General features: G+C 41.4%; 1 protein-coding gene across 1 annotated transcript in view; it reads left to right on the top strand.

Moving 5' to 3' along the window:
- FAT4 (FAT atypical cadherin 4) overlaps nt 1-14,973 on the top strand; it is a gene marked incomplete at its 5' end in the record, with an annotated part of 119,514 nt that overhangs the window by 83,213 nt on the left and 21,328 nt on the right. Inside the window, 2 exons of the mRNA XM_080929244.1 lie at nt 719-969; nt 2,746-7,095. Coding sequence (XP_080785370.1) covers nt 719-969; nt 2,746-7,095 — 4,601 coding nt within the window. The remainder of the gene's footprint in view (nt 1-718; nt 970-2,745; nt 7,096-14,973) is intronic.

Genomic DNA, 14,973 nt, shown 5'->3' on the forward strand with positions numbered 1-14,973 from the left:
CCTGGACTCCATGTCAGGCACAGAATCAGGAATAGACACCAATAGCCCCCGCTTCAGAGAAAATGGAAGAACCGTGCTTAGTGAAAACTCCTGCGAGCTCACTGTTCTGTTTAGCATCAAACTGTCAAGAAAATGTTATTGTTTCTTGGCAGGGAAATGGTGAGGCCATCTGAGGAGCGAGCCATGAGGCAGGTGAAGCAGGCTTTGTATGCAAGCAGCCCTTTTGCTGTACTGGAGAGCCAACAGGCTACAAATCCATCATTTTGCCTTTAATGAGTAATATCTACAACCATTCTCCTTATTAAAGATAGAGCACAGGAAAGAGATGATTTCAAAGATGTTTTAAAAGTATCCACTAGTGATTCTGGCCATCAGTCCTAGTGTTAGAAAAGAGGTTCTGCAGTTGCAATATCTAGCTCATCGTCTGCATGGTAGCTGTGCCCTAGGCTTGCTTTATGGCTTTGCATTGATCCGACAGCATGGAGATCCTAAGGATGTCTTGTGGTCATTGAACGTTTTAGGATAATGATTGCTTCTATGACATCTATAGAACATTTGGAGCCACAACTGGATGCCTTCATTGCTGTGTGTTCAGTTTTCTTTTTGTTAAGCATCTACACTTTCACCTGTTTTATTATTTACTTATTTATTTATGGAAAGCAAGGTGTCATGAAATCATAGCTAAAGGTGACCTGCCTGTCTCTCCTCTCTGCTTCAGTTACAGCATCATCGGTGGGAACTCACAGTTTACCATCAACCCATCCACAGGACAGATCATCACGAGTGCATTGTTGGACAGAGAAACCAAAGATAACTACACTTTGGTTGTGGTTGCCAGTGATGCTGGGTCTCCAGAGTCCCTTTCCAGCTCTACTAGTGTGCTTGTGACCGTCACTGATGTTAATGATAACCCACCCCGGTTCCAGCATCACCCATATGTCACACATGTCCCATCTCCTACTCCTCCAGGTAATTCAATGCTGAGGTCACTCATGTGTGTAGCTTATCAGACACTTTCTGGGAATAGAGCTGCAAGACATATATATTTAATATAGCCTGATCTGGAAAACCCTTCAAAATCAGTGTGAGAACTTTAGGTCCAATAAAACTGAAGAGATTCCAATTTTTCTCTTGCAAATTATTTTCTTTTTCCCTGGTTAGTTCTGTACAGGACTCCACACCTGGCACAGCTCCCTATTTTTAATTCTCAAAATGTTTCTTCAGCACAGTAAATGAGTAAATTAGATCCCTCTTCATTGCCAGTGATGGCTTTCATCTGACATATCATTAGTATGGAAGTTCCTAAGAGGAGGAGCAACACCTTTACTCCTCGTATCAATTCCCTGATTGTCGAAGGAAATTAAATATTCAACTTCAATATCTCATAAATTTATGTTCAAAATGTTGCATGAATAACTAATCCTAAATATTGCATATTTTTACTTCCAGTCTTAGTTCTGTTCTTAAGCTTACGAGCCCCTTATGGATTTCCATCTTGGGACCAACATGAATTTATCTTTCTACATTAAAAATTGTTTACCATTAATTTTGTAAGTAGTGGTATGCTCTTTTAGGATCCAAGCAGATAGTCTGCCATTTGTACTTTTTGACGAAATTATAAACAGTAGACTATACAAGTATAAGTAATACTATCTTTTCCCTGAAAATATCTTACTAAAATAATAAATAAGTAGATTCAGCATTTCTCTTCATGATATTTGATCTTCTACAAACTAGAGCATATCTGATACCAACTGAATAAATAAAAGCTATAAATGGATCTTCCAGATTGCTATAAAAGGATAGGGAGTCATAGATTCCTCCTTCTTGAAGAAATCCAGCTGGCACCATGCTGACTGTGTGATTCTGATCTATCCTCTGTGTGATAGGCAGAGGAAAATCCTGTAGGAAGAATGAGGTGCTGGCCACGACCTCACTGTATTAGTTTAATTAGCAAGACTCATTGGCTTTTAATGAGGTTGTAGCTTTTTTCTTATGTCACTTCTGTGGGGATGTGGGAGAAAGGTTTCTGAATGAGGTATTGCTTGTTAAAACTGTCCTGCTGGATGCTTCCCTACACATTGCACTATATCCTGCCAGATGCCAATTCTTGAAATCCAAATTGAGTACCATCTTCATTTCTTATTCATACTGCTTTACACTTACTTAAATCTATTAGTCATGTGTGTGCATACATTTACTTTATCTCTATGTACTGGTGGCTCTGAGATCAAAGAATTTTGCCAGAAAGCAAAGAGGGTAGTGACGCAAAAGCAGAGTTTGGAATGGAGCACGTTTATGGACAGGCTTTCACAAAGAGCAATTCAAAGGTGTCTTTAGATGCTAGGGACGGGCTGATGCTTTTCACTGAGTGGGAGGGTAGCTCTTGGAAGTGTTTATGAACTCTAGTGTCTGCTAGAAGATTGTGTACAGAGCAGATTTGTATCCAGGGGCTGAGATTTGAGATAATCAGTTGCTGCTCACCATTGTTCCCTCAAGGGATTTCTGATAAATAAGTAAATAAATCTAGCCTGTGTGGGGGGCTTGGTGAGAAATTAAAAGCCAGTTGGTTTCCAAAGTCATTAATCAGATTTGAACTGGAGACATCAGAGACAATAAAATTGATGCTGTTCTTTCCAGTGATGCTGGGAAGGCGGAACATGGCAGCAACATGGTCTCGGACTTATCAAGGATTCAGTCAAAAGATTCCCTGTGATTTTTAACTGAGAACCTCCTCTGTTGCAGGTTCCTTTGTTTTTGCCGTCACGGTCACTGACGCTGACATCGGATCCAATTCTGAACTCCATTACTCACTCTCAGGTAGAAACTCTGAAAAATTTCACATTGACCCCCTGAGGGGCGCAATCATGGCAGCTGGGCCACTAAGCGGAGCTTCTGAGGTGACTTTCTCTGTCCACGTAAAAGATGGCGGCTCGTTTCCAAAGACAGATTCTACTACAGTGACTGTTAGATTTGCCAATAAGGCAGATTTCCCCAAAGTCAGAGCCAAAGAACAAACATTCATGTTTCCAGAAAACCAACCAGTGGGCACTCTGGTCACCACCATCACAGGGTCCTCTTTGAGAGGAGAAACTTTGTCCTACTACATCGCAAGTGGGAACCTGGGCAACACTTTCCAAATTGATTCTCTAACAGGACAGGTGTCCATCAGCCAGCCTTTGGACTTTGAGAAGATCCAAAAATACATCGTTTGGATCGAAGCCCGAGATGGGGGCTTCCCTCCCTTCTCTTCCTATGAGAAGCTTGACATCACAGTGTTAGATATCAATGACAATGCTCCAGCTTTTGAAGAAGATCCTTTTGTGTCTGAGATCCTGGAAAACCTATCCCCTCGAAAAATCCTTACTGTTTCAGCAATGGACAAGGACAGTGGCCCCAACGGACAACTAGCCTATGAGATTGTGAATGGCAACCGGGAGAACAGTTTCGTGATCAATCACGCTACAGGTGAAATCAGAAGTATTCGGCCACTAGACAGAGAAAAAATATCTCATTATGAACTCACTGTGAAATCTTCAGACAAAGGGTCCCCTTCCCAGAGCACCTCTGTAAAAGTGATCATCAGTATTTTAGATGAAAACGACAATGCACCCAGGTTTTCCCAGATATTCAGTGCCTATGTTCCCGAAAACTCCCCCTTGGGGTACACAGTTACCCGTGTGACAACTTCTGATGAAGACATTGGCATAAATGCAGTCAGTAGATATTCCATAGTGGACACAAGCCTTCCATTTACAATCAACCCCAACACAGGAGACATTGTCATCAGTCGACCTTTAAACAGAGAAGACACAGACAGATACAGGATCCGTGTGTCTGCACATGATTCTGGCTGGACGGTAAGTACTGACGTCACCATATTCGTGACTGACATCAATGACAACACTCCAAGATTTAGCAGACCCTCATATTATTTGGATTGCCCTGAACTTACTGAGCTTGGCTCCAGAGTCACTCAAGTATCTGCCACAGATCCTGATGAGGGGTCAAATGGACAAGTGTTTTATTTTATCAAGTCGCAGTCAGAATATTTCAGAATCAACGCCACCACTGGAGAGATTTTCAACAAGCAGGTGTTAAGATACCAAAATGTCAGTGGCTTTAGTAATGTGAATGTCAACAGGTACAGTTTTATAGTGACAGCTTCCGATCGAGGTAACCCTTCCTTACTCAGTGAGACTACGGTTACCATCAACACAGTGGACAGCAACGACAACCCACCTCAGTTTTTCAAAAGTAAATACTTTACCCCAGTTACCAAAAATGCTAAAGTCGGTACTAAGTTAATCAAAGTGACTGCGGTGGATGACAAAGACTTTGGATTAAACTCTGAAGTAGAGTATTTTGTGTCTAATGGGAACCAGCTTGGGAAGTTTAAGTTGGACAATGACACTGGATGGATTTCAATAGCCTCTTCCCTGGTTTCTGACCTAAATCAAAACTTCCTGATTGGAGTCACAGCAAAGGACAAAGGGAACCCCCCACTTTCCTCCCAAGCAGTCGTTCACATCACAGTCACTGAAGAAAACTACCACACCCCTGAATTTTCTCAGAGCCATTTAAGTGCCACCATCCCCGAGAGCCACAGCATCGGGTCTGTGGTCAGAACTGTTTCTGCCAGAGATCGTGACACAGCCATGAACGGTCTGATCAGTTACAACATCTCCTCAGGGAATGAAGAAGGCATCTTCGCTATCAATTCCTCAACAGGCGTGGTAACCCTAGCCAAAGCTCTCGATTATGAGTTGCACTCAAAGCATGAGATGACCGTCAGTGCCACAGATGGAGGCTGGGTTTCGAGGACTGGCTACTGCAGCCTAACTGTGGTTGTGATTGACGTGAATGACAATTCCCCAGTGTTTATTCCGGATGAATTTTTCCCAACTGTTATGGAGAACGCCCCAAGTGGGACCACTGTTATCCACCTAAACGCCACAGACGCTGACTCGGGAACCAATGCTGTGATTGCGTACACTGTGCAGTCATCAGACAGTGACCTGTTTGTCATTGACCCCAACACAGGGGTTATCACCACTCAAGGTTTCTTGGATTTTGAAACCAAGCAGAGCTACCACCTCACAGTGAAAGCCTTCAATGTCCCTGATGAGGAAAAATGCAGCTTTGCAACTGTTGACATCCAGTTGAAGGGGACCAACGAGTATGTGCCTCGCTTTGTTTCCAAACTCTACTACTTTGAAGTGTCCGAAGCTGCTCCTAGGGGCACTGCTGTTGGAGAAGTGTTTGCCAGTGATAGGGACATGGGTGCTGATGGAGAAGTGCAATATTTGATCTTTGGTAACAGCAGAAAGAAGGGCTTTCAGATCCACAAGATGACAGGGCAGATCTATGTGTCTGGGCTTCTTGATAGAGAGAAAGAAGAAAGGGTGTCTTTGAAAGTGTTGGCCAAGAATCTCGGCAGCATTCGGGGCGCAGACATCGATGAAGTCACTGTGAACATCACTGTGCTTGATGCTAACGACCCACCAGTGTTTACTCTGAATACCTATAGAGTCCAGATCAGTGAAGGGGTCCCTGTAGGGACCCATGTGACCTTTGTGAGTGCCTTTGACTCAGATTCCATTCCTAGCTGGAGCAGGTTCTCATACTTTATTGGGTCCGGAAATGAAAATGGTGCCTTTTCCATTAACCCACAGACAGGGCAGATCACAGTTACCTCAGGGCTGGACCGGGAAAGCCTGCCTGTTTACAATCTAACAGTCTTGGCTGTAGACTCAGGGACTCCCTCTGCCACAGGAAGTGCTACCTTGTTAGTTACCCTGGAAGACATCAATGACAATGGCCCAGTGTTGACTGTCAGTGAAGGGGAAGTTCTAGAAAACAAACGCCCAGGAACTCTAGTGATGACTTTGCAGTCCACAGATCCCGACCTTCCCCCAAATCAAGGCCCCTTCAACTATTACCTGCTGAGCACAGGCCCAGCTACAAATTATTTCAGTCTCAACACAGCTGGAGTTCTAAGCACAACCCGGGAGATTGACCGAGAGCAGATTGCGGACTTCTATCTGTCTGTGGTCACCAGAGATTCTGGGGCTCCTCAAATGTCCTCCACAGGAACCGTGCATATCACTGTTCTAGATCAAAATGACAACCCCTCGCAGTCCCGCACAGTGGAGATATTTGTTAATTATTACGGCAACTTGTTTCCTGGTGGGACTCTGGGCTCTGTGAAGCCCCAGGATCCGGATGTGTTAGACAGTTTCCACTGTTCCCTCACTTCGGGAGTCGCGAGCCTCTTCAGTATCCCAGCGGGCAGCTGTGACCTGAGTTCCCAGCCCAGATCCACGGACGGCACATTCGATCTGACCGTTGTCAGCAGCGATGGAGTTCACAGCACAGTCACCAACAATATCCGAGTTTTCTTTGCAGGGTTCTCCAATGCTACGATAGACAACAGCATCTTGCTTCGTGTTGTTGTTCCCACGGTCAAGGACTTCCTGACTAATCACTACCTTCACTTTCTGCGCATTGCTAACTCTCAGCTTACTGGCCTGGGCACTGCAGTGCAGCTGTACGCTGCCTATGAGGAGAACAACAGAACGTTTCTTTTGGCAGCTGTGAAACGAAATAATAATCAGTACGTGAACCCCAGCGGTGTAGCCACCTTCTTCGAAAGCATCAAAGAGATCCTCCTCCGCCAGAGCGGCGTCAAGGTCGAATCTGTGGATCATGACCCATGCATTCATGGACCGTGTCAGAACGGAGGCAGCTGCCTTCGAAGGCTAGCTGTGGGCTCGGCACTGAAGATCCAAGAGAGTCTGCCTGTCATCATTGTGGCCAACGAGCCTCTGCAGCCTTTCCAGTGCAAGTGTGTGCCAGGCTATGCTGGAAGCTGGTGTGAGGTTGATATTGATGAATGCCTTCCAGCCCCTTGTCACAATGGGGGGACCTGCCACAACTTAGTTGGGGGATTTTCATGCAGCTGCCCGGAGGGCTTCACCGGGAGAGCCTGTGAAAGAGACGTCAATGAATGTCTGCCCAGCCCTTGCAAGCATGGGGCCATCTGTCAGAATTTCCCAGGGGGATTCAACTGCGTGTGCAAAACTGGCTACACAGGTATGTCAGTGTGTTACTTTATGTGCTTGTTACTATGTTTTATATATAGATATAGATAGATATAGATATAGATATAGATATAGATATAGATATAGATATAGATATAGATATATAGATATAGATATAGAGATAGAGATAGAGATAGAGATATAGATAGATATAGATATAGATATAGATATAGATATAGATATAGATATAGATATAGATATAGATATAGATATAGATAGATATATATTTCCATCTATCTAGAGAGAGAATTTCACGCATGAATACTATATTTACATCATTCGAAACACTCTCTCTCCCTCTTTCAACTCTTTCCGTATTCCCTCTCAAGGTCATTATGTCTTATATAACTGTTATTGCTATATATCCACACATATACACAGACATATGATTTATGCAGCCCATTTAGTGTTGCTCATATATACACATGTGTAGGGGTTGGGCCCTGTGAAATTTCCATGCATCTAATTGTCATGGCAGCTGGTGTGGTGGTTTTATGGGTCTCATTTTGGCAACAATGTTGAAATTTCATGAGTACAGCATCTCTGTCATGTTTAGAGGACACTTTCACACCAAGCCTCTTGGTCCTTAGAATCTTACAGTCTTCCCACCCTGCCTTCCCTGTTGTTCCTTGGGCATTACATATAAAGGTTATTAATTATTTCTGTCTTAACTTTTGGATTTTTATTTTATTTTGTATATGTGAATGCCGGCATGTATGCTTGTGCACCGTGGGTGTGGCTGGTATCCATAGAATCAGAAAAGAGTGTCAGATACACTGGGTCTGGAATTATAGGTGGTTGTGGGCCACCATGTGGGTGCTGGAAGCAACACCTGGATCCTCTACAAAAGCAACAACCACGCTTGACCACTGAGGCATCTCTCTGTATCAGTGTCTACTTCTAAGTCAGAGCTAATGGGTCACATAACAAATCAGATGTGACATAGGTACACACCTCTGAGGAAGAATGTGTAGCAGTGCTTTCAGCTGCATATGACTTCTTTTTATTTTATATTTCTCTTCTCTTATGTTTTTTGTCTTTGTGGATCTTATATAGGACTGGATGAGTAGCACCTAATAGTTGTAGGTATTCATGGATTACTCAAAGGCATTGTGTTATGTGAATTAAAACACACACAGAAGAACATATGGCAATAAACCAAAACATACATTGGTTCTTTTATTTTTATCACATGTTCATGCATATCGTAAAGCTTTTTTTCCCACTGAATTTCCACTTGTAGATCTCATCATTTTCTTTTATTGGTTCATGCTCATTGCACAGAGATGGTTGCTAAAAATATTTTCATACACGTATTGTGTATATTAGTCACTCATTGTCCTCTTCTTTTCCTCCCCTCCTCTGCTGTTATACAGACAGAAATGCATATCTGCTTTTCTGTTATTTGTGTGTATAAATACATACACATGCATATATATGTATGTATATATAATTTTAAGGATCTATGTGAAATTTAGGATCCAGGGGTGGGGAGATGTCTCAGTGGTAAAGCCCACTAGCTGCCTTTGCAGAGGAACTAGTTCCAGCTCTCAGCACACATGGTTGCTCACATCCAGGTGCAATTCCAGTCTCTTTATGTGCTCATCTGTTGATGCACATCTAGGTTGGTCCCACTAGTCACTGACTTTTGTGATGCACCACAAATGCACATATATCTCTGCAGTTGGATATGAACCCCTATGACTCGGTCATTTGCCAGTGACCTGGATGAGGTCTTTCCCCCATCCAGTGCACAGAAGTTACCCTTCTCTTTATCCTCATCATGCTTTTCATCGTCTGTTTGCTTCATGGTGACCATCCCGATTTCGATGAGAAGAAAGCACATTGCTGCTTTTAACTTATGTTTTCCTGGCAGCTCAGGATGCCAATAAAATTGTCACCAGTAAACAAGCTGGGGGAAGAAATGGAAGGTGGCTGGGGACACTGAAGCCTCAGTTAGGAAGCAGAGAAAAGTGAACACTGCTATTCCCATTGGTGTCCTTATTCAGCACAGGACTCCAGGCCTCGGGTTGAGGCACCTATACTCATGGATTTCAGTTAAACTCTGGAGACATGCTCCCATATCCAGCCATGGGTGTGTCTCCTAGGTGGCTTTAAATCCTAACATTTATAGTTGAAACTAATAGTTTTATTGTTTCTACAATTTAGATTTCTTATTAGAAAGTGGATTTCTGAGTAGCTTTAGAATACTAGAAAAGACTAATGAGTTTATCACACTAGCAAATACCAGAAATAATTTTCTAGCTTTTATTGAATCTGATAGATATGATCACGTTGATTTCCCCTATAAACCAGTAAGTCAAAATTAAATTTTTGTGTTATTCATGCCTCAGAGCTCTGGGGAGTCCTGCCACAAAACATCAGCCTGATAATCACATTTCTTTAATAACCCGGTATTTATTTTCTTACCCATTTGCAAGTACAATGGACCACAGGTTAGAAGGTACAGAGGTAATCAGCAGCCACCTGTCCTCTTGTCTTCATACCTGTGGGTTTGCAGTTTGTATCACGTCCTTGAGTCCCTTATAGGAGTGAAGGGTGTCCTGAGGCTCAACCAGCAGATAGGACTTGTTCCTAAGTTTAGAATGCTTATGATACTGTGAGTGTACGGGCTTTAAATACAGTCAGTGCACGGCTTCTTTAACTTTTCCATGTACTGTCACATATCTGGATACATGTCAGGTGTGGCCTTGCGAAGAACGCCTTGGATTTGTTACCATGTGATATTTCCTTCTGCTTCGAAGCATGTCTTGTTATTTTAGGGAAATAAAAATTTGTCTATTCATTACTTTTGTGACAATTTATAGTATATTATTTTCAGGCAGAAAAAATATATATATATATATGCCATACACAGTAATTTTTCCTAAGGAGCTTGCCAAACACATGCTTTCACAGAAGGGAAAAAGTAAGAGACTTTGAAAAAAGAATTCCAAGCTGTGTGAGTGCTCTGATAACTATGAGGTAAAAGAGACATATGATGCAGAAGAAAAGAAATCTGTGAGTAGTTGTTGGCATAAGTTTTTAAAGAAAAATGTATTGAGAAAAACATTTTGATACGTTAAATTTCTTGGTGGTACCTTTCCCTGGGGAAAAGAATGGCAACATTCACATAGTGTACAAAAATAACTGCTTGGTGCTAAGTTAACTGTAAAAGATTCTAAGGGGTTGGAGAGACGACTCAGAAGCTAAGAGCACATTCGGCTTTCACAGCGGACAGGAGTTGGTTCCAGGCATTCATGTGCCAGCTCACAGCCATCTGCAACTCTAGCTCCAGTCGGTCTGGTGCCCTCTTCTGTCCTCTAAAGCACTGCATGCACTTAGTGTACAGAAATCACATGTAGGAAAAGCACTCATACACATAAAATATGAAAAAATCAAAATATTCATACTCAGGATGAATAACACATATACAAATATTAACAATGAACATATTAATGAAATGACTTGCATAGGAAATTGATTGGAAGCATGTACCTTTCTATATACCTCTTCTGCTCTGTGTATAAACACAAGAGAGGCAACAGAATTTGTGGTGGCTGATCATAGGTGATGTGCTTGAGAAAACAGAATGTCTCATCAACTGAAGATATAAGAAAATCCTTATCTACACGGCATGGATCTGCTTACCAGCTAATAGCTAGCTTAGTAATACTCTAATTATCAAAAACTATGCAGAATTTAACAAATAAATATTTTAAATGTTTTCCCTAATAAATGTACTGAAGATATTTTCAACAAGGCAGGTCTGTATTCAGCAAACACTTGTATCTTAATGAGGGTTTTCATTTCCGCACAAACATCATGACCAAGAAGCAAGTTGGGGAGGAAAGGGTTTATTCAGCTTACACTTCCACATTGCTGTTCATCACCAAAGAAAGTCAAGACTAGAACTCAAGCAGGTCAGGAGGCAGGAATTGATGGAGAGGCCTTGGAGAAATGTTAGTTTGGCTTGCTCCCCCTGGCTTGCTCAGCCTGCTTTCTTATAGAACCCAAGACTACCAGTCTAGGGATGATACCACCTACAATGGGCTAGGCCCTCCCCACTGATCACTCATTGAGAGAATGCCTTACAACTGGATCTCATGGAGGCATTTTCTTAGGGGAGGCTCCTTTCTCTGTGATAATTCCAGCTTGTGTCAAGTTGACACACAAGATCAGCCAGTACAATTTCAATCTTCAGCCTGTGTTCAACATACCCACCATCTTTATTCTGAGTTCAACACACCCTTCTATATTCAGTCTCTGTTCAAGCCACCTCCTGATTTCTGCTGCACACCATGCATTTTAGGCAGGGCACTTCCTGTACACTTGAAATCTACTCTTGGGAGTCGCATGGACACCCTATCTAATGATTATATATTCATTATCACCTTCACTAGTTTCCATTTTTCATATGATCAGAATCTACACAACCCAAAGCAACTCTCCATCTGTCAATGATAAATAGTGATTATCAGCAAATTTATGGCCAGATGTCAAAAGAGTGAGAACAGTTTATTCTTCAAACACCTGCTACGACAGTAACCATATCTGCACAGAGAAGGTGCTTTGAATCAATGACACAGAGATCTGCTCTGTACATCTGACCAGAGAGCTTGCAAACCTCGAGACTTTTATGGGTATTGCTGACTGACTTTAGTTAGTGATCCATGAATGTTTCACACCGCTGCAGCACACATGGTGTAATACCAGGAGATGCTGTGGCTCCTGGAACTGCAGCCATCACTGCCTGACCGTATGCCATGAACAGAAGTTAACTGACATTTACAGAAAGATCTACAAAGAACGGTTCGGGTTCAGGGTTGACTGCTGGTTGCTATCCGAGTCTTAGAGTCTCAACATTTCACACCAGAGAAGTACATATATGATAGCTCTTTTAGATTCTGAAATTTAAATTAAATACTTATGTTTTCAAATGTTGTCTTTGAATATAAGTATCAACTCTATAATGGGTTTTAAATATAATGGATTTCAGATAATTTGTATCCATTAAAGAAGAACTCAAAAAATGTTTTTAAATATTGAATAACTCATATACTCTGACAGGAAATAAGAACGTTGTTTTTGAAACTAATCTTTTATTTAATGCCATCATTAAGTTTTTTTATATAATTTTGATTATTATCTTCTAAACATTTCTAAAAAAGTAAGTGAAATTCACTTTAAATTGTTTTAAATTAAAATTCTTAACAAAAAAAAAATCAGTTTTTTTAAATGAAAATATGTTTGTTGTGAAGGTAAGCATTCTTAGAATGTTTCTTATTTTCTAGCAACTTTAGTAGCCACAACTGAAGTTTTTCCACTCTTCATTCAGATAACTGAAATTGCCTTTGGTGAATATTTATATTAAACTTAGACATTTACTTGAAAGTCTCATGTGAATGACAAGAACGTTAGTTGTAAAAGTACACAAAAAGTACATATGAATTTATTGCATTACTTAAATGGGAAAATTTTGAAGATGATATTTTCAGTAGGAGGCCACTCATGTTAGAGTTGATTTTTTAGTGACCCAGTCTTACTGAGGCACCTGTGTGTATGTCTGTGTGGTGATATGTACAGCTGGGAGCAATGCCTGCATAGGTCAGAAGAGGGCACTAGCTTCACAGATGGTTATGAGCCACCTGAAGTGGGCACTGGGAACCCAACACTAGTCCTTTAAAAGAGCAGAAGCTTTTCTTAACCATTGAATGATTTTCCCAGCCTTTGGAGTAGAAATTTTAAAGATTAATCATGTGGGTTTAAAACTCCTGCTATTCATGGGAGCCAATGTTCTTGTTCATCCAGCCTAAGTTTTCCGTTCTTGCTTCCCTGCCTCTTGTCTTTAGGAAGTGTGGTTGGCAGTTTAGAGCCTGGTATCAGCTAATATGTTGCCATGATATACATCTCACCCCCACAGACTATAAGACTTATATAAATATGTCACTTTTAGCTTTATTCCAAAGAAAATATTCAGACCCCAAAGGGAGTAATGAAATCAAACAGGACTTACCTTTTAGTATATGGGAACATTGCCTATTCTTTAACATCGGTCAAAATAAATGGGAGGGATGGTATATGACTTTCTTGTAGAAAAACAATAAAAAGCTAAGTCAGTAGGTCTTATTTAAATCTGTATCAGATAGCGATGGTATTTTAATAAGGAAAAGGTAAACCACACTTCTAAGAAGAGGTGTCCTTTATCCAGTAGGAAAGCAAGTTGGTAGGTGGAGGAATGTGTTCCTAGCCAGCATAGATGGTGTGAAGTTGAGCACAAACTTAGCATAACACGGGCCAGCCTGTGTCTCTCCTACCACACTGTGAAGTCATTTGTGGTGATTCTAAAACTGTAACTTGTTTGTTTTCATGATCTCCCCTGATAATTCAGGACTGTTCTGAAATTGTGTTCTGGGTTCTACCTTCTCAGGAGGCAACTGATGCTGTTTATAAAGGAAGACTATCATGTGTGTGATTCTGTGATGCTCATAAATAGGTCTGCGGTGCCACGGGGGTCTGACTCAGTTTTATAATGTCAGACTCAAAACCGCTGTGGCTTCAGAATTAAGCCACAGGGACAAAAACGAATTAAACACAAACTTAAGATGTGTGTCAAAAAAAGTTGCTATGATGTAAGCTTCATCTGTGGCCAGCTTTGTCTCACTATGGGGACAAAGAATACATGCATAGCAAATTACACAAAGTACTCATTAGTGAAGCAGAAACAGCTCTGCAGAGTTCTGGACTACCAGGCAGCAGGCTCAAAGCTCAGTCTCTAGTACTGAAAACGCAACTGAAGGTTGGGGAGTGTCTCACATGGCAAAGTGATGGCTGTCAGCCTCTAGGGACTCAAGTTCAGATCTGTAAGGTATGCTTAAAAACCTTGGCATAGTGGTATGTCTGTGATCTCAGAGTTGGGGAAGGCAAGGCAGCAAATCTTCAGAGCTGATTAACCAGGCAGTTTGCTCAGCCAATGACCTCCATCTCAACCTATTGTAGACAGCCATTGAGGAAGACTCCCAATGTTGACCTGTGGTCTACATGTACTTATGTATAAACATATACATGCATATACATACATTCTCTCTCGCTCATACACATACACACGAAGAACAGATTTTTTGAATACAACGAATTAAAACCTTAATTTTGATAAATGTAAATTAACTAAGAAAATCACACTCTTCCTATTTGTTAGAATTGGGGAATTAGAAGTTTTCTACTAGGTTTCATAAAATAGCACTTTAACTTTATAGAACAACATTTCAGATTTACATAAAAGTCAACAATGAAACAAGACATAGTTTAAACACTGCCTTTTGGATATCAGAATATCAAATGCTCACACACCCCAATATAGACTGAACATCAAAACAGAGGAGCTAACTGGTCAGGGGCTTCGACTATCTCCTCTCAGGCAGGAAACTCACTTTCATATTCGTCACTTTTCTTGTTCCTGTGTCAAAATATCATCTTAAAGAGGAGAGGTCTTATTTTGGCTCACAGTTTGTGGGAGTCATGGTAGCAGGTTCAGGAGCTGCAGGTCATGTCACAACCACAACTAGGAAGCAAAGAGGTAATTTCTGATGCACAGGGCAATTTCCTTTTTGAATTAGTCTTGGGCTTCAGCCTACTTTAGGATGAACATTCCCACCATAGTGAACAGGATCTGGAAATTCCTTCACAGATATGCCCCAAGTTGACAGTGTTCACCTCGAGCTTCTAAGAAGTCCTCTCATGGAGCACGTACCTTTCTGACCAAGGACACTCTCCCTTCAGGAAGTTTTCTTTTGTCTTATCTGCTATTCTCCATCCACTCTCTGCCTGGCACAATATTAATTTATCCGATTTCACAAGATACGCATGAACA

This window comes from Micromys minutus (assembly GCF_963924665.1).
Source record: "Micromys minutus genome assembly, chromosome: 15".
In the NCBI taxonomy this organism is placed as follows: domain Eukaryota; kingdom Metazoa; phylum Chordata; class Mammalia; order Rodentia; family Muridae; genus Micromys; species Micromys minutus.